The 25,935-nt window shown below is 33.7% G+C and overlaps 2 protein-coding genes across 6 annotated transcripts; both read left to right on the plus strand.

Moving 5' to 3' along the window:
* Positions 1-1,507: 1,507 nt before the first annotated feature.
* Positions 1,508-17,865, plus strand: LOC112034401 (autophagy-related protein 3). 5 transcript variants are annotated; one of them, XR_010629383.1, is made up of 12 exons: positions 1,509-1,825; positions 1,900-1,970; positions 3,320-3,433; positions 3,508-3,674; positions 5,080-5,165; positions 6,724-6,775; positions 8,004-8,069; positions 9,014-9,141; positions 13,214-13,316; positions 14,170-14,269; positions 17,390-17,426; positions 17,566-17,865. XR_010629383.1 is itself a non-coding variant. In XM_065774557.1 (11 exons), exons 1-9 carry the CDS (start codon positions 1,665-1,667, stop codon positions 13,308-13,310), a joined length of 942 nt encoding a protein of 313 aa, XP_065630629.1. In that variant the 5' UTR covers positions 1,509-1,664; the 3' UTR covers positions 13,311-13,316; positions 17,390-17,426; positions 17,566-17,865. The 5 variants fall into 5 exon arrangements, 3 of the variants coding, with proteins under 3 accessions (XP_065630630.1, XP_065630629.1, XP_065630628.1); XR_010629384.1 differs by lacking the exon at positions 17,390-17,426; XM_065774557.1 differs by lacking the exon at positions 14,170-14,269.
* Positions 17,866-19,812: 1,947 nt separating this feature from the next.
* On the plus strand, positions 19,813-21,196 carry LOC112032004 (PLAT domain-containing protein 3). The gene is made up of 2 exons (XM_024064710.2): positions 19,813-19,994; positions 20,514-21,196. The coding sequence occupies exons 1-2, from the start codon at positions 19,926-19,928 to the stop codon at positions 21,012-21,014; spliced, it is 570 nt and encodes a 189-aa protein (XP_023920478.2). The 5' UTR covers positions 19,813-19,925; the 3' UTR covers positions 21,015-21,196.
* Positions 21,197-25,935: the final 4,739 nt, after the last annotated feature.

The following is a 25,935-nucleotide window of genomic DNA, read 5'->3' on the forward strand; positions in this document are numbered from 1 at the left end:
ATCCTTACTAAATATATAAACAAAAAGTAACACATTTGTTAATTAAAAAAATTTTGTATGGACACTTCATTTTTTTTAATAAAATAAGCTAATTCCAAAAGGATTAAAAAAAAAAAAAAAAAAAGTCCCAAACCAAAACCAATGTACTGTGGGCAAGAACTGGAACCGGAAGATCTTCATCGGGAAAAAAAGAAAAAAAGAAGAAGAGAGAAATGGAATATGGAAAAGCAAAAGGAAGAGAAGGACAAAAAGTAGTTGGTGGCAATTTTGTCATTTACCATCTAACAGGCACAATCATGCCTGTTTTCTCTCCATTTCGGAGAGACAAGATTTATGTGGGCCGGGTGAAAAATGTCTAGGCCCAGTCAAAAATTTTCTCTCTTCCCCTTCTTAGCAAATAACATACAATCTCATTTTCACTTATTTATTTTCCATCCACTTCATTATACTTCCAACCAAATATACCTTAAATGTCTCTCCTCCCCTTCTTAGCAAATAACACACAATCTCATTTTCACTCGTTTATTTTCCATCCACTTCATTATACTTCCAACCAAATATACCCTAAATCTTGAGTAGGTGAAGGTGAAACCTTGGAGAGATAATGAAAAAGTTGAGAGAAATAATAAAAAAACTAAAGAATAAATCATATTTTAATAGGAAAAGGTATTGATTAGAAAATTAATTATGAATGTTTTGAAAAATAGAAAAATGTATCAATTTTAAACATTCAAGTCCCAAAATCACCTACATCAATCAAATTAAAGATGTGTAGATTTACAAAATTTCTACCGTAACTGCATAAATTTGTCTATTTTTATGTTAAAATAGACATAATTTTTTGCACAAATTAATGTGAATGTTCTATTCATTTTGTATTTTCAATTTAGATTATTATTATTTTTGTAAAGTAAGTTTTTATGTTGAAATGTACATAAATTTTTGCACGAATTAATATGAATGAACTTATGCCATTTTGCACAAAATGACGGGAATGCTCTAATTTTTTTTTTTTGAAAGGGGAATGCTCTAATTAATATACACACTATACTACATAATAAAAATTGGCCTTACAAGTTGTAATTTTGCCAAGTGGATGTAACAAATTGTAGTAATTGTTTTTAGATAAAAAAATATCTTATTTGCTCGTCACATTTTCCTCTACAATGCTTTATCCATTCTTTGGATAAAATATGAAAGCTTAATTGTTGGTATCATTTTTTATTTTTACGCTTTCTTGACGTGAACTTTTTCTTTTTAATTTGAATTCTTCAATTTTTTTTTCTTTTTACGTTAAGTGACAATTTTATTCCAATAAAATTAATTGTAAATAATTCTCCTTCTCTTCTACCATATATCTAATTTTGAACTTAACAAAAAAAAAAAAATCTAATTTTGAACTAATTTAATTTTTAGATAATTCCACTTTTGGTATTAGAGTCTTTATTTTATAGAAGAATTTGGTATTAGAGTTTAACTAAAACTCTACTAATATTTTTGTTTCCTTAATAAAACTAAAACTCTAGTTGATAGTTGATACAACTTACGAGAGTTAAACCATATTTATCGATTTATCTCCAATTTCTCAAAAGTGATTTATTTTAGTGTCACGACTCACAATATCCGATTTCTGGCTGGCTAAGAAGAGTGAGTGAGTGGGAGAGATGGTGCTATCTCAGAAACTTCACGAAGCTTTCAAAGGCACCGTAGAGAGAATCACAGCTCCACGCACCGTCTCTGCCCTGAAGGAAAAAGGCGTTCTCAGCATCACCGAATTCATCGTCGCCGGCGATAATCTCGTCTCCAAATGCCCCACCTGGTCCTGGTCAGTCCCTATTTCTATTTTCAATCAAATCAAATCAAGCCAGCACTCTTCATTTGTTTTTTTTTGGTTGGCAGGGAATCAGGCGAGCAAAGCAAGATGAAGTCGTATTTACCTCCGGAAAAGCAGTTCCTCATCACTAGAAATGGTAAAAAAGAAAAAAGAAAAAGCATCATCCAAAGATAAAACTCCAATTAAGTAAAGTCAAAGCTGTGAATGCTGTTAATTCTAATTCTGGGATTATCTTTGAAATTGTGCAATATCATTTAAGTATTAAGTAGATTACTTTACTAAAAATAGACAAGTTTTTCACTAAGTCATCACATGCCCTATTAAATTTAAACAAGTCACATGACTATTAAATTGGTCCCGTCACAACAGGTTCCAAAACTAGTTTGGTGGAAAATTTTGTCCGTTATTGCAATTTGAATGTGCTTATAATTTTGTTATTTTTCTCAACAATGTATATACATTTGATAAAGCACTCTTCACTCACCATGATAGGTTCTTGTCAACGAAAATTTTTTTTTATAGGAAATGTCACTACAACTGTCACTAAAATCTCAGAAGAAGTAAAATTTTAAAAAATTAATATCGGTTGCTCCCTTTTTTGTATTAGTGGAAGGGGGGATTCCAAAAAACTGGCATCAATTTACACTCTTTGCTTAGGTCTTCTAATCGTCAGTCGGTTATACTTTGTGATTACTAAAGGATTGGAACGCATTTATTTTCTCTGTTCTCTGAAACAATGAGCATTGAGCTATTCATGAACCGTGGGATTTAGAAGCATTAATTTACTATCTTTCATAGAGCAGCAACTGCAAATCTACTCGTAAACTAAATTATTTAAGTTATTATTCTTGTAGTGTTGAATTATTATTCAGATTACGTTACAAACAGCTGACAATTTGGTAGAGCAATAAGTGTTGGCACCCACTTGAAACATGAAGGACTCACAGAGTTTCCATGTCTTATTATACTGTTTAGATCCATAGCCCCTTTGAATATGCTTGCGGAGCACCTATATTTAAGATTATTGGCATTGCAATTGTAACTTATTTGAGGATGATGTATCGAAAATAAGTTATTGGTGTAACTGGCCCTTTTTCTTTAGTTTGGGGTGAATGGCAATGGTTGTGACTTGTGGCACATTTAGATATAGTAACCAAAAAAATAAAAGACCTTGTTTGTGATCTGAACTGCCCTTATTGATCTCATAAGGCACACAGCAAGATGCAGTATTTTTACAGAGAAATACAGGGGAGTGTTCTGTACACTTTGATTAATATTGTGTACATGAGATATTGTTGGCAGAACCTGAATATTTTACGAATTTCATAAGTGGAGAATGAGCAACTTTTCTGCATTTTCCTATGCAAACATTCCTTGTTAACTTACTTCATTTGTTCAGATGCCCTTTTTTCTCTCTTCCTTCCCCACCCTCCCTTCCAAATATTAGTATCAAAATTTGTTAAGAATTAAAAACTTCATTTTCAGTTCCTTGTCTACGAAGGGTTGCATCTTTAGAAGAAGAATATGAAGTTGGAGGTGAAGTGCTAATTGATAATGAAGATAATGATGGTTGGCTGGCAACTCATGGTAACCCAAAAGGTGTGTTTCTAATTGGAGCATGAAATTTTCTGACTTACGTGTACACTTTTGATCTTTTCCTTGTATTTTCTTAGAAAATAATTGTGATGAGGATGATAACTTGCCTTCCATGGAGACCCTTGAAATCAGCAATAAGAATCCTATTCAGTCAATTCCTTCATACTTTGGGGGTGAGGAGGAAGAAGATATTCCAGACATGGCCGAATACGATGAACCTGACAACCTCATTGAAATGGATCCTGTATGTTGTTACTATTCTAACTATTTTCAAAGTCCTGTTAGAATTGCTTGAAATTTTACAGCTTTTTATATAGAAGTTTTTTTCTCTTGGATAAATTAGAATCTATTTATGTAGAAATTTTTTTTAGTCTTTTTGGATAAATTAACATATATATATATATATATTACCACTTGAATATCTCATGAAATCAATACTGTGACTTGGTTTGTCTACTCACTAATGTTTATTGGTTTTCTATTCATCGTGCTATAGCTCAAGGGTCTAAATGCTGCTTTCTGGTAATATCTCATATTCGGGGATGTAAATTATTGTTGGAATGAGGACCTAAGCAGTACAGAAGAGCAATTCATATTGTCGGGTGGATAGCGTAAATTAACAATGAAGAAGAATCTTAACTTTTTCCTCTTTTTGATGGAGGAAAATACTAATAAATACTGTGTACAACTTGTGAGATCAAGACAGTGACTCAATTTCATTACGTCTACTAACTAATGTTTTTCGGTTTTCTATACATCGGACTATAGGTCAAGGGTCTAACTGTTTCTTTTTGGTAATATATCCATATTTAGAAATGTAAATCATTGTCAGCATCAGGGTACAGGCTGATGGATAAGAATAATTAACTGTGAAGAGGAATCTTAACAACTTTTTTTTTTTTTTTTCTGTAATGGGTTAGAATATACATAATAAGCACAGATAGAAATCCTATATATCAGTTTGTCATAAGAAATCCCATCTATCAAGTTTGAAACAACTATATGGAGAGAAATTGATTATGTTATATTTTGTGATATGGACATGTTTATGAAGGACGGCCTTTTAAATATAATTCAGAAATTAGTATTTCTACAATAAATGTAGTGGTCTGAATGGCTACAGATTCTGAGGTTTGTTGATCAAAATACTATTTTAAGGATTGTCGAGAATTTGGAATTGAAATAATACAAGACAGTCAAGCTTATTAATAAATCATAGAACTGCCTTCTGCATCAAGTTTGTGTTTGTTTTTGTTTCATGTTACATGCGCCTGTGTTGAGCACATTTTGTTGCTTGGAAACTTCACTTTTCCCTGACATTGAAGAAGAAACTTTTGGCAACATCTATTTTTGTCTGATCATGGATTTAAACAATGCATCTGTAATTTATATGTACATCATGTCCTAGTAACAACGTAGGAGGATGAGGGGATAACTTGCTTCTGAAATAGGGGAAAAATGTGTGATTTCTTTATGCTGATGGCCATAAATGATGAATAATGCATGAATACTAATGATGATTTCATGTGGTAATTGCACTAGGTTGATGGCTGTAAATAATGTTACTGTTATTGCTATTGAATTGAACATCCATTAGGAGTGTTCTAGTTGTTGTGGTTTTATCATTTATGTCTATATACTCAATGCAGGCAACACTTCGGTCTACATATCTTGTGGCTCAAGAACCTGATGATGATAATATTCTTCGAACCCGAACATATGACATCAGCATCACGTAAGATTAAAATTTTAAAGTAAAGTTACTTCTTACCACATTTTGGAATTTGAAGTAGGGAAATCAGTTATATAAGCTTAAAGAATCAGTATGGTGGATTTTTTTTTAAAGTTTTTTATACTGAGGCCAAAATAGTTTCTGTAGGTTTCAAAGATTTACTTCAGTTAGGACACGTGCTTTTCTTGAATGATTAAAGAATCATTGCTGGAACAGGCACTAGTAGTTTTGTATCATTTAATTCAATCATGCTAGGCGTGAAGCTAACTTCTTAGGAAATGTGTTTAAAGATTTCTTTTCCTTTTCAGATAATTCTGTTTGTGGGCTTAATTGGTTCATTTTGCTGCTGGAAACATCCCAGCAATGCTTTTGGAACCAGGCCCTTTTATTACATGACCAGCCCACTCTGAAGGCCTACTGCCTGGGCATATTATAGAGCTATAGGTCGATACACTTCACATTAGGTCATATTTGGACCACAGCCCATTTTTATATTCTAGCGCTTGTTTGAACTTTAATTTCCTTAATTAAGCTTACTAATTCAGCTGCCAAAATGGATACTTTATGATTTTAAAAGCTTTTGTTTCTACCACTGTGCACCCTTGATGCGATGGTCACTCTACAAGTAAAAGTGTTTGTGGGGTTTGAGGGGTAAGGGCCGGGGTTCTAGTCTCCAACTAGAAAGCACGGACGTGGCTGGGAGGGTGCCGCACCCGAGTCCGACGCGGCCTGACGCGGGACGCGGCGTCCGACGCGGTTGACCGCGAGTTGGTGCTGCGTCTGATTTTTTTTTTTTCTCGGATTTGCGCCAACGAGGCTCGATTCGCGCCGACGAGGCTTGATTCGGCCAGAATCGGCTTCGATTCGGCCAGAATCGGTCCATATCAGCCGTATCGGGTCGTATCGGCCAGCGACCGATACGGCCGAAATATGCCGGAAACGGCCGAAACAGGCCGATATCGGCCTTGAAACTCGCTGGAACAGCCGAAATTCTGACCTCAGAGGCATAGTAATGTGTTTCTTGCCTTCTTCTTTCTTTGTTTTGTGAATCAAAGCATAACAATGTGTTTTTTATGAATATTTTAATAGTAAAAATATATAGAAAATATAAATAAAAATATTTTTAATAATTTTTTAATCGCCGAGTCTCGCCGCACCTGCACCCTACTTTTTCAAAAATTGCCGAGTCCCGCACCTGCACCCGCACCCGAGTCCTGAAACGCACCCGTGCTTCATAGGTCTCCAAGAGGGAGTTTCACACACATATACACTTAGCTTATGTTAGAGTAGAATTTCTATCTTGTATAAAAAATAAAAATAAAAAGCTTTTGTTTCCTGTTGTTATTTTTGACACTTGACTTTGGTCTGATTACTAAAAGGTATTACTTGGGTGTATCTGTTACTTGCATTTGGACATCAAGTTATTACAATTAATGTGGGGATTTATGGTGGATTTTTTTTTTCACTGATGGTTTTCATTATCTTTGCATTTTAGCTAAAATCCTTTGTGCTTTTTATATCATCATGATTTGGACCTGATGTTTTATCTCTTTTTTCCCAGGTATGATAAATATTATCAAACTCCTCGAGTATGGCTTACTGGATATGATGAGGTTTGTTACTCTAATTTTTCTTATCCTTGTAGCTTATGTATGTTGGATAACTGAAGTAGCAAAGATTTGGTCCATTGATATTCATTTTGCATTGTGACTGGATACCAATCACCTCTCCCAGACCCTGCAAAAGTTGGAGTTTTGTATACTGGGTATGACCTTTATCATGGCTACTCGTGCTGAGATTTAACCATGGTATTGGAAGAGCATTAACATGACTTTCACAAATGACGAAGGCATGTTATGTGGCATGAAAGATGGTTTCTCTTGATCTTGTGGCCTAATTTACTTAAGCAATGATTGAAATGCTCTTAGGCCTTCTAAGCTGTTGGAATTTAATAAAAAGAACGAGGAAAATCAAACTGAAGTACAAAATTGAAACGAAATACAGTACTTTGCCATTTATTCATTACTAATCTTTGAATCTTCATTAAAGTTTTTTTCATATGGAATGCACCGTGCACAAGTTGAACATGCATGTCTTTTTATATATTATTTAAGTTCTGGTCAAGTGTCTGCCAATATGATACTAAAGTATAGTGGTGTTAGTCATAAAATTTCTTTTACATTAACATTATGCCAAGATGACATGATATATTAACATGTAATTGAACAATTTCCAAATAATATTTGACTTTGACCAAAATACCAAATTATTAGCACAATTTTCTTTTGTATATTAATTTTATTTGAAACAACTGGCATCTTTTTCATCACCTTCTGAAATCTTTCAGCATTCAGTCACATATGTTCCTCTTTTGGATGATTTTCCAAAATATCTTGCCGTGCACTTGAGATGCGCCTTTTTTTGTTTTTGTTTTTGTTTTTCCTTTTGAAACAAAAGAAATTTTATTACTATTTGTGTTCAAGTTTTTTTCCTGCATGGTTTCCAAACTTTTCTTGACCTTTTTTTTTTTTTTCCCAACTTCGAAGTTTTGTTATACTTGAAGTCTAAACCCCCTTTAGTGGTGTACTTTGTTTTTTTAGCTTATCAAAATTGCAAATGCAAAATGACATTTCTTTTTTGGCACATACCACCAGAAGTTTATCATGATGGTAGTGATGAAGCATGTACAGGAAAGAGTAAATGTGTTGATCATTTGAATCATATGCACCAGTATATGCAAAGTCGTGAAAACATAATGAACAAAAAATAAAAAGAAATCAACCATTTTTCCACATGATTATTTAACTTCATCATTGAGCACTTTCTGGTGTCCTGTGGCAGTCAAGGATGCTTTTGCAACCAGAACTTGTACTCGAAGATGTTAGTCAAGACCATGCACACAAAACGGTGAGTTAAGTCAGTGGAATTGTTTATTTTCTTATAAATGTTTTGGAGTCCTTCTATGATGTCTACCAAATGATGTATATTGGAAGCCTATGTCTAAGTTTGACGAGAATTTCTAGAACTGATGATGCATCTACTGTACGGTTGAAGAGAAAAATCCTCTTTAGAAGCTGAACACTAAAGTTATGGATTCATGTTACCCAAGGGCTTTTGGTTTTGTAGGTGTATACTTAAAATTAAATATAACTTTAATGTCTTGAAGCATGTGAATAATCTGAAGAATAGATTTACTGGTCTGTATAGAATTATTATCTTCAACAAATATTTAGGAATGAAGTGCCCAACAACATATTACGTGGACCAAAGCACATATATTTGATATCAAGTCATTGTTGTAGACCTTTACTAGATATAAATTTAGTCACTCGAAACTTGGACCAATTGAGATGGCCTTCTTGCACAAGTAGGTAGCCCTTGAGTAATTATCAATTCATCAAGCCTGTCACCAACATAATATGTTTGTGGTGGCTCCCTATCTTAAATTCAAAGTCTATTGATTTTTTTTTTTTAATATTTAGAAATGAGGATATTAATGAGATTTCAGTTGAGTTGTCAACTTAATGGGATCTTGCTTTATCGGGGTCTCTTACTGGCTGTATAGATGACTAAAGCTGTGAACATTACCAATAAAAGCTATGAAATGCAGTATTGATTTGGAACCTAAGATTTATATCGTATGTGCCCTCTTGGCTCTGTCAATAACTTCAGCTTTATGAGAAAAGTTGTGCTTTGCCTAATTTTTGTGCATTTATTTTCCTTGCGTGATCACATTCCTAAGTTTCTCGTCTGCTGAAGTATCCATCTTTGTATGCACATTTTGTTTGTGACTGTATTAAGTTTCAAAATTTTTGGCAATATATTCTTATTCTAATTCAATAATGTAAAAGGTAACCATTGAAGACCATCACCACTTGCCTGGAAAGCATGCATCTGTTCATCCATGTCGACATGGAGCTGTGATGAAGAAGATTATTGATGTTCTAATGTCACATGGGGTTGAACCAGAAGTTGACAAGTAAATTTTCCTCCTTGTATCTGTTATTGGCATATTGAGAATTGATTTGTCCATACTTCTTATAATTAGCATTGTGTTCGACTGGGCTGCCTTGTTGATTACCATCAAAATAGTCATGTAGACAAGTTGATTAATATTTATTGCCTTGATGTTGACCTAATTGGTGACCTTATGGATGGGACCTTGCTACCAGTTGAGCTAAGGCCTAGTCAATTAATTTCTAGGATTTCTTTATTAATATAAATTTTTAATTGGTTAAATATTATTTCCTTTTCCTACTATTAGGGCATTTAATTTCTTTTCTTATAGGTTAGTAGAAATAATATTATGGGCTAGAATTTTTTCCTTTTCTTTCCTTATTAAGATAAAAACTTTGGAACTCTATTTAAAGAATCTAAAGTGTGGCATTACTTAAAATTTACTTGTATTAAAAAAAATTTTAGTTGGAATTTTTTTTAATGGTATCGTGCTAACTTCAGCTAACCTTAGGTGTTGATTCCTATTTTTGTTCTTTTCCTTATTTGGTGCTGATTCCACACAAGCTTAGATGCTCATTCCTAGTTTTTAAAATTTTCTATTCTTGTTGATTCTCAATCCCCTTGAGAATTTGTGCTGCATCATTTTTGGTATCACAACAAAATTACAGCCACAACCCTATTTCTATCGGCCAAAATAATCATCGTTACCATCCTCAAACAAAACCCAAACCACCTAAGGTTATATACTTGATTGAAACCTATAAGCTGTACCTAAAAAAGAAGAGCAGAAAATATCCCAATGTTGTTGATAGTTACAATGGGAGAGGGGGATTTGAACATGGACATCTTTGTTGGAAACACCAGGAGGTGCTAATTGAGCTACAAGATTCTTGGCAGAATACCCAAATTACCCACACTGTTGATAGCCAGAAAAAGAGAAAAGAAATGAAAAACATTTGTTGTCGCGTTTCCCTACCTACCCATTGGAAAGTCACCACCGACAAGCCCATTACCCCACCCATAGCAAATCACAAGCCACAACTACAAAGACTGATTACCCAACACCACCACCAAAGCACACCCTACCAGCCCACATGATCAAATCAACAGGTGGATCTATCGGTCTCATGCTTGATCTTCATCTTAGAGTGGCATCACATAGGCTTGTTAGCTTTGCTGTGTGACTGCGCCACTTGCCTTGATTGCCAAATCATTGTCACAAACGATTCCAATCACCATTCGCTAGCCTCCAAACACTAGTGAATCAACTTCAAGCTATTTTGGTTACCACATGTCACTGCATTCTCTTTTTTCTCCACTCGTGTCACATCGCCGTAGGATGTTCATGGAAATGAAGAAGCGATGTTGTCATGTGTTGTGCCGACTGAGGATTGATCATGAATGAACTCCGCTGTTGAGTGTAGAGAGTTTTTAAATTTAGTAGCGAGTGTTTGGTTGAAATCAGGTGAAGCAAAAGACAGAAAAAAAAAGTAAGTATTTGGTAGATTGTGTTAGCTTGGGCACATGATGCTTCATCAACCCGATCCATTAAAGAAAATAATTCTGGAAGCCCATTGGGACTGATTAGGCCACATGAGAACAGGCCAATAAAATGAGTTTCAGCCCATCAAGGCCCACATCCTAGTGTCCTGTACTTGTGATTTAGCAGTCTCATCAGCCTCTAGATCAGCCCAGAGCTTGAAAAAGTCAGGTCAACATAGATTCTCATTAAAATTCTTTGTTGATATTATTCTAATGTACAATGGTGATATTGGAGGCACCTACATTGATGGTCATCAAGACCCAGGGAAGTACACCACTTTTCTATGTAGGATGTGTGATTCTTTGATTTGGAATAGGTGCATTCTTGACATTTTTTATTCCAATATCCCAAATAGCAAGAGATAAACTACCATTTGTCCAAAAAGTTCACATTGTTAGAAAAAGGTAATTTAATTATTTAACTATTATTCTAACACTCTTCATGTGTGGGCCTAGACTCCCTCTCAATAAGTGGGGTCTAGCACATAAATTTTTTATATATTTTAAAATGGGAGGTAGAGTGGAGACAAGGTTTGAGCTCATGACTGCTTGCTCTGATTCCATGATATAGTACTGCTCGTCCCAAACATTTAACCTGTTAGGAAAGGGAAAATTTAATCATTTAACAATTCTTCTAAGGAACCAGATCATATGAGGTAGAATTTTACAGTAATGGAAGGTTTGATGCTAGGCCTTATTAGAGCCTTTGAGAGGTTCCTGTGATGGTTATTTCTCCTGGAAAAGCATTTGAAGTGTTTTGGCTCCAAAAAGAGTTGCTTTCTTCGTGTGGACAAGAACATAGGGGGAAGGTATTAACTTGTGATAGTTTCATGAAGAGAGGAATTCCTATGGTAGAAATGGTGTTGCATGTGTAGGTGTAGTGGTGGATCTAATACAGTTTGTTGTTGCATTATAACACAACTTATGAATTATGAACTTCTTTTTTTGGTGTTTGGGGTTCTTTTGGTAATCCTAAAAGTGTGTTCGAGTGACTAAGTGGATGGAGGAATTGGTTTGTCAAACACTCCCCATTGTTTGGAATTTGACTCTCTTATGTCTAATGTGGACAGTTTGGAGAGAGAGAAATCAGTGTAGTTTTGAAGATGTGGAGCTCTCATTTGTTCATTTAAAATCTTCTTTTATAATAACATTGTTCAAAAGGTCTTGTGTATCAAGTCATAGAGAAATCCATTCTATTATTGATTCTATTCATTCTCTTTCCTTTTGATTATAATTCTCAATTAGGACCGCTCCTTGTTTAAATCCATTCTATTATTGATTCTATTCATTCTCTTTCCTTTTGATTATAATTCTCAATAAGGACCGTTCCTTGTTTAAGCATGGGATATTTCCTTTTCATCAATAAAAATTTCATTACTTAACCCCCCCTCCCCCCCACCAAAAAAAAAAAAAAAGAAAGAGAAAATTTCAAAACAGTAACAGTATAGTGGCATTATGGGATAGACGGAGTATGTTACTAGTTTTGTTTTGTTTTTTTAAAACTATCAAAATAAAATGATATTATCAAACCTTCGATGTCATTTGGTATAATTAATTCAATAATAATGGTTGTTTAAGGGGGGTCATTCTTTTTATGGGCAGTGGGCAGCTGCGTAGGGTCGGATTCTTACTATCAGTAACCTTGTTAAGAGGGGACTCCCCCATGGTAATTGATACTGCATGTGTCGCTGTGATTGCGAAATTGTGGATCATCTATTGCTTCATTGTGAGTTTGCTCATATGTTGTGGAGTGAAGTTTTCCTAATATTTAGGATTCAATGGGTGATGCTGGAAAATGTAACATCTCTTGTATGGGTGGGGGAACTGGTTGGGGAAGCATTCCTCATATGTTTGAAATTTGCTGCCAGCGTGTCTAAAGTGGTTAGTTTGGCGGGAATGTAATAGCTGCACTTTTGAGGATGTTGTGAAACCTATTGATCATTTGAAGTCCTTGCTAATGCTGGACTTTGTTTGATTGGTCTTGGGCTTGGAGTTTTACAGAGTGTACTTCCATTTCTGATTTCTTACACTCTATTAGAATTTCTATTTGATTCGCTTGTAATTGCTTTAAGAACTATGTGTTCATCATCGTGAACATAGAGTACTGTTCTTTATCAATAAAATTTCTATTACTTATTAAAAAAAAGAATGGTTTCCAAGAGCCTAGTAGTTCAATGGATACCATTTAGTATTTTCAACGGAGATATCTAGGGTTAAAATACCCCCTCCCCTAACTATCAAATTATCAAAAAGAATGGTTAAATGGGATGTTCAGTATGCTTGCAATGGTTTTCTGTTGATCATTCTTGCTAGTGTATTTAAATGTTTGTAGACAAAATAAAATGTGACATTAGGTAGTTTTCAAGCAGAAAAGCTATTCTGAAACATTTAGAGTTGTTATGTCTCGGCTTCTATACCCCCTCTTGTTTGCAAATTAATTGATGTCAATGGTTAGCTTGTCATCTATGTATGTTTTGGTTTTCAATCTTCCCATTTTTTCTTTAAACCTCTAGACAATATGTTTTTATTTTTTTTATCACTTATGTTTTCAGGTACCTCTTCTTATTCCTGAAGTTTGTGGCATCTGTAATTCCGACAATTGAATATGATTACACCCTAGACTTTGATCTTGGTAGATCAAGCAATTGATGAGAGGTAAATCCTATCTTTATCTTAATTTCCGCCTTTCTCTGTGTTCTTAAATATAGCTGATTGTGATACAAATGAATTTAAGAAGTAATGTTAAGTCTCTGTTATGATTGATGATTATGGAATATAATTTTGATTAGACATAACTGTTTTTAGTATTCCCTCATTAATGTATGGTTGTACTTTCAGGGAGAAGTTATATAACTAAGTGCTGGCTAAAGAAAAATTACCATTATACACACACACACACACATTCATTACTATTCTTGTATTCCCACCCTGTGAACATAACATGCATATTGGCTAAACAACGTATCGAATCAAGAGAATCCATTGCGTAATCAGATCTTCTGGCTCAATTTCCAAATTTTGAACATGATAATTGACATTGTTACAATTTGTGCTACAAAGCTTTGCTGCAGTTTTTAGGAGAGCTTTTTTTATGTATACATCCTCTGCACATAAAGTTTTTTCTATTTTCAGTTAAAGTTTTTACTTATCAAAAAGCGAGAGAGAGAGAGAGAAAGGGGGGGGGGGGAGCTTAGCTGAACTTCTTATAGCTAAGTTAAAGTTTTTACTTATCAAAAAGCGAGAGAGAGAGAGAGAAAGGGGGGGGGGGGAGCTTAGCTGAACTTCTTATAGCTTGTTTTAGAAATTTATATAATATTGCTCTGATTTCAAGGTTGCTCATGTTTGGATCTTCTACCCAAAATGTTATAGCACTTTAAAATTATTGTGTTTAGAATTACGTACAACTATTGGTCTTTATCCATGGTGTTATTTTGTAATTCTTTTGGTTAGTTGGGTTTCTTTATACTTTTTGGGCATATTATGTGTGTTGGTGGCTCTTTTGATACAGTCTTAGGACCATGTCCACGTCCATCCATCAAGGCATTGACTAGTCTATCTAGTTTATTCGGCATTCAAGTTTGCTTGTTCTTCTAGCACATGTTGCCTATGTAAGTTTGTATTGACATATTTTAAAGCTAATAAAGAAAGAATTTGAAAGTCCTCATGATGTAGGACAACCTAGAATTCACCACCTAGAACAACCATGTAAACATTAGGTTTCACCACCTATGGGTTGCTAGGATTCACCACCAAGCAAGAAAACGATTTCATGAATGAAATTCTATTTAATCAATAATACAAATAAACCATCTAGAGCTTCTAGGAAATAAAGATAAAGATAATATCCATGAAAGCTAATCTTAGTTGAACTCAAATTACTAATCCTTTAAAGTAGTCTAAACTAATCCAAATACATAACGATAAAAATAAAAGATAATCCCCTCATTTGGTGTTTGTGCCAACTCCCTCAAGGGGGGAGAGACTTGACCTTGTCGAGTAAAACATAAATACATCGGATCACACCAGATGACATCTCAATAGACACCATAATTCAGGTTTAAAGTACACTAATGTGGTGTAATTATGTGTGGTAGGATGTATTGAGTTTTAAGTAAAATGCTGATATGATAATCTCTTATTAGATGGTGTAAACTATGAGTTTTACACCCCATCCTTACCAATCTGGACTTTCAAGAAATGGTTTTTATTGTGAAATCTTGTCTTTTGCAAATGTGGCTACGTTGCGAACTTGCCATATGTGTAACTACCAACTCTACCTAAAATCATGTATTTTGTTGACAAAATTTCAAAAGTACCATATTTGGTGAAAAAGTTTCAAATATGCTGTACTTTTAGGAATAGTTTTTTAAAATGCAAGTTTTTGCTAAAAGACTCCAACAACTTTTTGCTTATTTTTCTCAAATGAAGAAAACCCAAGAAAATCTCTCCCTCTCTCTCCACTGCACTCTTCTCTCCCAACAACCATATTTTTGTAAGGCAATATTCATGCAAATTGTGATTGTCTTAGGGTTATTAGGGACATTGCACTTGAGTAAGTTAACATAATGTAGACACTCAATTTCGCACCCATAATTTAACCTTAGAACAAAATGGTCATTTTATGTACCCAAAAAATCATGGTTGCATTTTAGTTATTAACTCATTCATCATATAGCATAAAATGATCTTGAGGTTCCAACGGTCACAATGATGTATTCTGTTTCCAAATCGGACAATTGGACTGAAAGATATTATAAGATCAAGTCTCAGTAGTCTGCATGCATTCATTTTGGTGAAACCTATGACATATGATTGATTTGAATTAATTTTGATTGGTTGATTAGTTAAATGAATTTTTGTGATTGGTTAAATATTTTTATTGAAGTGTGATTTGAGGCATTAGAATAAAAGAAATAAGCTGATAATATTAAATTTGGACTGATAATTAGATTTTTGGGATAATTATTTTAAAAATCCTAATTATCACTTTGGAATGATGTTTATCATGAAAATAACTCTAAAATTTGTCCAAATACAGTTTTAGACTTGGAAAACACTTCAAAAACTTGTTAATAAAGTAGTAGTTTTCAGATTCATGTTGCAGGACACTATTGGATAGTAAACATCAAAATTCGGAATAGGCTATTTCTGGCAAAGTTGTAGGGCATCGAATTTTCCTTCAGTTGTCAAATTTCAGCTCAATCTGAATTTTGAGTGTAGAGATATGGTCAAAATCTTGAAACGTATTCAGATCTGAAAATTCAGCTCAATTCTTATTCAAATGTCTTCTTTTTTTTTTTTGGATTTTTCCCCACATTTGTTTGCTTATTTTTTAAGCTGATCTGACTTATTTTTTTAAGCAATTAACACCTCTATAAATAGAGGAAAATACCCAAAATTTAGCACTTTCTTCCCCTAACATAAAAGAACATCTTGAAGTTCTTTAGAATGTCTAATCTTCACTAGACCAGAAACTTCTAAAGATCATTCCCTTCAAGATTTTATTTTCTGTTAGTAAGCATTCTTTATATCATATAATCATCATGTAGGAAAATTAATCATGGCAGCATGAGCATGAGAAGCAATCATGTGAACAATCTTAATGAGCATACAAAGAAATCATATGAACAATCAAAGCATGTGAAGAAAATCAAAACCTACTAACCTGCATGAATGAATGAAAACAAGGGGGATTTCTTTAGAAATTAGGATAAGAGATCTTTCTAAGGTCTAAAAAAGGCTCACTAACACAGAAGAAAATCTTGAAGAGAATGATCTCTAGAAGTTATTGGTCTAGTGAAGATCAGAAGTTTTAAAAGGTTTCAAGAGGTTTTTTTTTAAATTTTTAATTTTTTTTTTTTTAGTTTTATTTTTTATGTTAAAAATCCTTAAAAAAGAAAAAAAAAAAAGAAAAAAAAAAGAGACTTGGATAAGAATTGAGCCCCTACAACTTTGCTAGAAATAGCCTAGTCCGAATTTTGATGTTTACTATGCCAAAATTGTCCTGAAACATGAATCTGAAAATTAATACTTGATTAACTCGGTTTTGAAGCGTTTTCCAAGTCTAAAACTGTATTTGGACGAATTTTAGAGTTATTTTCATGGTAAACTTCATCCCAATGTGATAATTAGGATTTTTAAAATAATTATTTTTTAAGATTATTATGCCAAAAATCTAATTGTTAGTCCAAATTTAATATTGTCAACTTATTTCTTTTATTCCTATGCGACAAATCACACTTTAATAAAAATATTCCACCAATCACAAAAATTCATTTAATTAATTTTAATTAACAACAAATCAAAATTAATTCAAATTAATCATTAGTGATAGGTTTTATCCAAATGAATGCATGCAGACTATTGAAACTTGATCTTATGATATCTTTTGATTCGGCCATCCGGTTTGGAAACTGAACGCATCGTTGTAATCATTGGAACCTCAAGATCATTTTCATGTGGTATGATGAATAAATTAATGACTAAAATGCAACCATGATTTTTGGGTACACGAAATGATCATTTTCGATTGAGGGATGAAGTGAAATGATAGTGGAAGTTCAAGTTTTTGATTGAAATAATTAAAAACTCAAGATCGAATTTGTTACCAATCTTAAATTCTAGAAGGAATTAAATGTTGATAATAATGATGACCACATCATGGTATTGATAGTAATAATGATAATTTTTTTTTTGGTAATATGATAATGCAACAACAATCTTAAAAGGCTGGGAAAGAAACAGAATGGCCGAAGTGATATACAGGTATACCATGTCAATGTATATTGATTCACGCGTGGAAGACCCCATACTTTCTTTTTTTCATATATTCATGATTTTGTTGTTTGTAAATTAGTTAATTGTGTTCTTGATGTCTGACATCTTTTTGATTCAATGTTTTTAGTGCGGGAATGATATGTCTTGCCAGATGGAAGCCACAGGTTTAATGTATAATGCAAGCAGAAATCAGTCAACTGTATCTGTTTATTAGTAATTGATGCTAGACTGACCACAGTTGTGGAATCTGTTCTGTAATTATTGTTGTACAGTTTTCTGTATATTAAAGGGAGACAATCGCTTATTGAAGCTGTCTATAGTTGGCATGCCCTGCTCAATAAGCCAGGGTTGAAGTTGAGTTGCTCATTATTGGCATAACAAAGCTGTTTTATTTAATAAATAGAACTCAAAAGAGTTCAGACGTGAATATATGGTTTTTTTTTTTCTCCCCCTGCTTTTCTTTTTGACTTACTTGGGAAAAAGGGGGTGTGGGTGACTCTGTACAGACTACAAAGCCACAACAAAAACACCTCCAACCCTTTTTTATGGGAAGCAGGAAAACATAGTGGCGCCATAAATTTTCTTTTTCCCCCCTCATATTTAGCATATTCCGGGCCCCTTCCGTCTCCTCCTCCTTTCTACTCTCCTCTCCTCTCCTTTCCCTTCATTCAAAACATATAGAATATCACATGAGCAGTAATTCACCTAAACCACAAAGAAGTATGCAAGGATCATTTGCACACCCCTAAAATTATGGAAAACTCCAATATATTTTGGATGCTTTGCAAGTTGCAACATAACAGGAGAAGCCTCTTTAACATATTTTCGTACATGAAACTTCGACAGGGACTTCAAAGAATGGCTTAGTGGCTGATACGGTGTATTATATAACTAACCAGAGCATGATTCTATTCAAGTTCAAGAAACATAAGATAATTCTTAATTTCGAGGAAGAAGCTAACATTAAATTAGTTCCTGCTTCGTGGATATTTTGTAATCTTTTTGTCCTTGCGTCCATTATTATCTAGCCGCTCAGCACAAGGCCAATAGATTACAAAGAAAAAGTACAAAAAAATGGGGAACTTTTCCACTTCTACAGACATAATCGATTTTAAGTAAGATTTTAACAATTTCAATTTTGAAAAAAAAAAATTGTAACAAGTATTGTTGAAAAAATTCTATAAGTGATATATGCATTTGAAAAAGAATATAGTAGTTTTGTATCAAGATTATATTACATTACATGTTTGAAAATCATTATGGTTATTTTCATCATTAACTTTATGTTATATATATAATTTCATTTTTTTATAACTCTTTTCTATGAATTTATTTGTTCATTTGTGAGATTTTCATCATCTTCTTCCTTCTTTTCTTTTCTTCTGTTTTTTTAATCTATAATTTTTATACGCCAATTAATAATTTCTAGTAGGCATTAATATAAAAAAAAATTATTTACAAATAAATGAAACACTATCACAATATAAAATAAAAAGAATAAAATATATTATAAAGCATAGAGCAATAGCATTTAATTTATCAAATATACTATTGGAATTTCACGTAACAATGGAATCACTAAATATTTACAACCTAACTACTGAAGCAAAGATGAATTCAACACATCACTCAATGAATTTATTCTAACCAAACCAAGATTAATTTCATATAGGGATTCTAATATCATAATTAAAACATAAAACCTAACAAAAAGAGAAAAGAATTTATTATTAATTAAAAAAAAACGAGTCTTAATTAATTCACTTTTGGTAAGGCGATGCATGGCATAATGAAGGGAAACTGAAATCTATTTCCAAATTTAATTTGGTGGAGAGAGAGAGAGAGAGAGAGAGAGAGATTGTTTAGGGTGTAATCATGTGAGAGATTGGGTGATTAATTTTGACAATCTATTGTGTAAAATAGCTATTTGACACGCTCACACGCTCATTATTTTTTTAAAACAACTTAAGAGTGTTAATTTGATTGAATTTCTATTGGTTCATAATTGTTTGGGTCATCTTAAAACGGAGGAAAGAGTGCACATCTCTCTCTCTCACACACACACACAAATTAGCTGCCACAATTTTGGGGTCTTTCTTTAGCAAGGAGCCTTACACTGTGGTCTATGCCTAGAGCCAATCCGATCTAAGTTCACTACTGACACCATTTTTATTATACATCAATCACAACATGTTATGTCAATAATTATGAAAAAAAGAAAAGAAAAATGTAGCGTTAATGTTTGGCCAAAATAATTAATTAAATTCAATTTAACTATAGATTTAAATTTAATTAGAAAACCTAATATACTGCACCTAAATAAAGTTACTGTCCCTAAATTTTAACCAAGGCAAAGAGCCACCTTTGTTACACAGTGTGGTTTCAACGTATGTATCCCCTCTATATAGGTGCTTCCCTTCTGACACCCTATAAACATCATCTTTTGCCAAAGATCCAACGCAGAAGAAGGGGAATTAAGAAACAAAAATGGCGAACGGCCGGTGCTCCATCCTCCTCATTGCTCTCTTCTTCTTTGCTAACACAGGAGACTCCACTGTAAGCACTAATCATCATCCATCACTTTCATCTTTTTTTTATTCTCTCTTCCTTAATTAGAGTTAGATGTCTCATCTCATGTCTACTCCATCGCCGCCATCATCATAATATCTAATGGGCTTTGATTGTTTCATATCCAACAATGGTTGCACTCTTTTACATCATGTTTACACTTTTTTGTATCATGTGTAAAATGCAGCTATGTGATTCTTTCACATCACATTTACACCCTTTTGTATCATATGTAAAATGTGGTTATTTGATGTAAAAGCATGGACATTATGTGAAAAATTTGTGTGAAACAATAATAAGCCATATCTAATATGTGATTTTCAGATAAGTGAAAAGTAGACTTGGTGAGAATATCAAATTTGAACATCCATTACAAAACCATTGATAGACATTAATTATTTATACCATTTCCCATATATACATGTATGCATGAAGAATTCATCTATTCCATATTCGATGAGATCAATATTCTTTGTCTAAATAATTACCATTCATGCATATATGCAGAAGGAGGAATGTGTGTACACCCTGTTCGTGAAGACAGGGTCAGTGATCAAAGGTGGTACAGACTCCAAGATCAGCCTCACCCTTGGCGACCCTTCAGGCAGGTCTGTGTCGGTTCCAAATCTAGAATCATGGGGGCTAATGGGTCCTAAACACGACTACTTCGAGCGTGGCAATGTGGATGCATTCAGTGGCCGAGGACCTTGCATTGGTGCATCGGCCTGCAGACTAAACCTGACCTCGGATGGTTCTGGCTCGCACTCCGGTTGGTTCTGTGACTACGTTGAAGTCACGTCCTCAGGACCTCACAAAGCATGTTCACAGAGCATCTTCTACGTTGATCGTTGGCTTGCCAATGATGCTCCTCCGTATAAGCTTAGCGTTGTTCTTGATGGGTGCGACACGTGGAACAATGCTGCAGAAAATGACTCAAATCAGCGCAGAAATAGTGGGCGCTTTGCTGTTGGGAATCCCAAAACATTTGCTTATTCCGCTTCAGAATAGAACAACGTGGAGATGTAAAAGCAGAGATTTTGGTGTTATTTTTTGGGATAACTATGATGTTTTGTGTGTGATGACCTTGTGAGTGTGACTCGGATGCCTTCTAATGCAAATTACTATTTTAGAAGCCATCCTTCTTCTTCTTTCTTTTGTTGGGGGGTTATAATAAAATTCTAATTAGAAATTCCATAATTTCAATCAAATGAATTTGTATTCTCAAAAAAAAAAAAAAAAGAATTTGTAAAATAGTAATATTGTTCATATAATGGATTAAGTTAACTCAAGAAAATAGTAGTACTGTTATCTACCAAAGGAGATGAAAACAATCAAAGCACAACTTCGCCATTTAATTATGTATGAATCACCAACCATAACCATATATTTAGCTTTTATTTTTTAGATAACCATATATTTAGATTGCTCCTAGAATCTGATATATTTAAAATTTACTTAAATATATTTGATATTGATGGGAATATGCTTGATGATACTCCTATTCCATGAAATTTGTAATGACCAAAGACCTCTCCTTAATAAGGCAAATTCAAGAAATGGATGTCAAAAGTCTTATAACTTAGTAACATAGTTTTCTCTCCTTTATTAGAAGAATCAAGATTTAAATCCCCACCTCCCCATTGTTGTAACTATCAAATTATAGGAAAAAACTCAAGAGATGGATGATCCCTTATTTAGGTGGGATAATACTTCAAAGCACAACTCCAAATCTATGGAGGTAATGGTCATAACCCTTTACATCAAGCCATGATGCATGCCATAGAATCTCGCCCCAATTGCACGATAAACATGCCATAAGGGCCCAGTCTTGGAAGGTTGCTGGAATCTCGAAGTAGACCGAAAGTGCTATACATACAATCAACCGTGACACCCAAGAGATATGAAAAAACATAAGAAGAAAATAAATCATTTTTATCAAAAGAGGTTGCGAGCCCTAGGCATAAGCATCAGAGAAAGTTTTGAGTGGCATCATATCAATGCCTCCCCTGAGCTATTTGATTGATCTTCCATATGCAAGTTATCTCTTGATCCGTTTCTAATATAAGCTAGGTTTAAGTTTTACTTGATTTGATTTTAATAATAGTTACACAATTTAATAATTACATTAAATTAATATTTTGTTAGTCTCACCATTTGATTAATGATTAATTATTATATAAGTTTAATTTCATATCTATCGAATATCATTCACAATCCAAATCATGCCTTTAAGTGTATTTTAAAATAATAAAACAACTATAGTTTCATCAATATATAAATGCGATAACTCTCAATCTATGTTCACTTGATCTATTTGACGAACATTATGGATAATGTTTCTCAAATTATATACGAATATGAGATTATAAATTGAATGGTGAAGAACATCCGATTAATACAAAATTTAGTATGCATAATAAGAATAATGAGAATGAGTAATCTAATGATAGAAAATTTAAAATATTAATATAAAAACTTATTGAGTGGTGTAACAAGCATACAAAATTTGGAGTACATGTTAAGAATAATGAGAACTTATAATTTAAGAGTGAAAATTTTAAATATTAAGCCAATAATGAGTCATTAAATTCACCCAAAAAAAATTCTATCTATTTTAATGTTTAATTTCAATGATATTAGTGAAGCAAAAAAAAAAAAAAAAAATCTATATAAAAAATAATTACTTAATATGTGTATGGTATATTTAATGTTTAATTTCAATGATATTAGTGAAGCAAAAAAAAAAAAAAAAAATCTATATAAAAAATAATTACTTAATATGTGTATGGTATTTGACACACTAATATAGTAGATATAAAATTTAAATGAAAAGGTTATTCATGATCCAATGCTCATAAGGTAGTGTGAATGATCATACTGGTAGACATAAGATTTATTAGTGATAAATAAGTAGGCGAAAATACACTTTTTGTCTCTACATTTTGTCCTGATTCTCATTTTCGTCTATACATTTTGTTTTTATCACGTTTAGTCCTTATTTAGAAAAACACCATCATTTTAGTCCCTACCGTTAGTGCCTTAACAAAAATATCCTAGGTGGCAAACGACGGATTAAATTATTAATTTCTCTCTTATGTGTCATCACTCCTCCTGCCAGATAACCTTCCTGCCTTAATTTCTTGCACGTGAGCCTCATGTGACATACTCACACGTGTGTGTCACTACCTTTTAAACCACCACCTTCAACGGAATATCAACACCTAATCCCCATTTTTCACGATCTGAACCCCTCTAACCTAAATTTCTTTTTCCTCTCCTCTTGTACATCTGAGTTCCTTTGCCTCTGCCCTTACCTCGAAATCACATACCATGGAATCAAGCTCTATATCAACTAGTGGAAGCCTGAGGAGAAGAGGTCCAACGATATGCTTTGTGGTGAGAAACTAGTGGTAGTGGTGTCATGGACAGAGGAGAACCCTGGCAGAAGGTTTTATGGTTGTCCAAATTATTGGGTAATGTTTTTTCTTTTTTCTTCTTCTTCTTTTTTTTTTCCTAGTATTTTGCTGCAATTTTGGTAAGCATACATATGGGTTCAATTTTTTATTTCAATTTTAGATTGGACGCAAGTGTAGAAATTTTGAATGACGTGATGATGAAATATGTGAGCGTGACAAAGTGCTTATCCTAGAGCAGAGGCAAAGGATTATCACACTTGAGGCTCAGATTGCAAGCTGCAAGAGGAGAGAGAAGTTTCTGACAAGAATGTTGGCACTATCTTTAGCGATTTGTGAGATATGCCTTTGTGTGATTATGTCTTTGGTTGGTTAGATGGGTGGGTGACCTCCTAGTTAGATAGGTCATTTTAGTTATGGAAGGTTTGTAGTTTGGTTAGGTAGGTGGGGTTAGTTTTTGCAGTTGGTTAGTAAAACTTTTTGGTTGTTGTTGGCAGTTTTTGTAATATTAAGCTTCAAATTAGCAATTTCCCACTTGATGCTCTACTTGTTCTTGGAAATAGTTATCAATGGAACAACAAATTTTCATTACTTTGGACAGATGCTTGATGTTATGATATTCAATTGTCAAGGCAGATGCTTGATGTTAAAAATATTTTGAGTTACTTTTGATTTTAATTCATGATATACAGCTGGAATCCTTCTTCTAATTTGAAAATAAAAGGTTAAGGGTATCGGGTAAATGGATCTTTGTAGTTTTGTCTTTGTTTCTTATGTCTAATATACTGATATCATGAAATGACATGATCTGATATGGTATGCTACTTCTCATACTTTCCAAACTATCACAAAATGGCAACAAGAAAAATTGCCAATTTGCTGTTGAAATTCAAATACCTGCTTCTTAATATAGAAAATGCTATTGAGAATTTATCAATACGTAATGCTACTTCTCATACTTCTCAAACTATCACAAAATGGCAACAAGTAAATGGTCATTGTCAATTTGCTATTGAAATTCAGACATACACTACTGCTGCAAAGAAAGTTTTGGTGTACCAAAATAATTACCAAAAAGAGGCCATTGTTTAGCCATTACGTTATTACAAACTTAGGCTAATTATTTAGCCAGTACAAAAAGAAAGCCAAAAAGGCTTGAACATAACCAAAAAAAAAAAAAAAACCAATGGAGTTCAGTCAAGAGCCACTGTCAGATTGCTTATCATCTTGGACCATGTATAGAGGATTGGCTCTCAACAAACCTCATTGCTTCCATGTACCTTGATGCATTACTAGTTGTTGCATTAAGAGTCTCAGATGTGACTGCCTTGTTCTTCTTCTGCCTTTTCTGGCTTGAATTGGATGTGGTATAACTTGAGTGTGGAGGTACACTTCTGAGGGTAGCAGTGTTGGAGGTTGGAGGTGCACTTCTGTTGTTGGCCTACATATGATCTTAGGTTAGTACAATTATCATTTTTAAAAAAAAAAAAAAATGCTACTGCCCATGTATAAACAATTTGTTAAGAGGTTGGAGTTTAGACATTTTACTTGCTTAGTCATTTTATTAGTTTGCTTGGCATTCCCTAGTAGCGAAGAGTTCCCCCTAACCTCTCCCTTGTAGCTTCTTCTATTGTGCTCTAATTTGCCATAAGACTTGCACTGCTTGGAGATGCCTACTCCCCTTCGTTTCCTTCCACTTATTGGTTCATCAGGCTCTTTAGCTCTCTTCTTCTTAGGCCTGCCAGGAGGTCTTCTTTTGATAGGAGGTTGTACAGGTGGAAGGACACTAGGTCTCCACATATTCTGCCCATTAATTGGATCTATAAGTGGCTCATAGCAGGCTTGGTAAGTAGTCACTTTGTAACAGTCATCCATATACTTTTCAGTCTTCTTTCTATTGAAAAATATGCAGGAAATGGCATGGACACATGGTATACCTGTTGATGAAGCAGAATTTCACCTCGTCAGTATGTTCCTTGTCAATACGATGGATGACTTGGAGCTCGTTAGTATGTTCCTCGTCAAAACTATGGATGACCTGGAGACCCTATACAAAAAAGAAAAAAAAAAGAAAAAAAACACTAAGCAGATAATGACATCAGTTTGGGGCTTGCCAAGGACCCTCCGATACTTAAATTAGTTTAAACTCTTTAGAAATCTGTAATCTGTAGAATAATTTGTGTGTGTGTTCAACATGCCTCACTTACTTGTCTCTTCTGGCTTTATATAGCCCTTGTGTAAGTAAATGCTCAATCTACTTGCCTCTTTAATGTTGTACCACAGCTGGAGGATTTATGGCTTAATAATGACCATTTATCCTCAGCCCTTTAACATCTGTAACGGCCATTAAATGCGTATAATTGGACGACAGTAATGGCTCTATGCTCATTTATCATTTGGATATTAAATATTGTCTGGAACTAATGCATTTACACTCATCAATACTTTTACTCGTCATTAACATGGATGATTTACAATATGGACAAGTGTTTTATCACTATCCATCAGTTATGGTT

The sequence above is a fragment of the Quercus suber genome, unplaced genomic scaffold (genome assembly GCF_002906115.3).
Source record: "Quercus suber isolate HL8 unplaced genomic scaffold, Cork oak 2.0 scaffold_94, whole genome shotgun sequence".
NCBI lineage: Eukaryota > Viridiplantae > Streptophyta > Magnoliopsida > Fagales > Fagaceae > Quercus > Quercus suber.

Excerpts from the sequence above, each read along its gene's own strand:
- LOC112034401 (XM_065774557.1), top strand. The coding sequence starts at position 1,665 with ATGGTGCTATCTCAGAAACTTCACGAAGCTTTCAAAGGCACCGTAGAG. Across the intron at positions 3,434-3,507 it reads AACTCATGGTAACCCAAAAG|AAAATAATTGTGATGAGGAT; the intron begins GTGTGTTTCTAA and ends GTATTTTCTTAG. Across the intron at positions 3,675-5,079 it reads ACCTCATTGAAATGGATCCT|GCAACACTTCGGTCTACATA; the intron begins GTATGTTGTTAC and ends TACTCAATGCAG.
- LOC112032004 (XM_024064710.2), top strand. The coding sequence starts at position 19,926 with ATGGCGAACGGCCGGTGCTCCATCCTCCTCATTGCTCTCTTCTTCTTT. Across the intron at positions 19,995-20,513 it reads CTAACACAGGAGACTCCACT|AAGGAGGAATGTGTGTACAC; the intron begins GTAAGCACTAAT and ends GCATATATGCAG.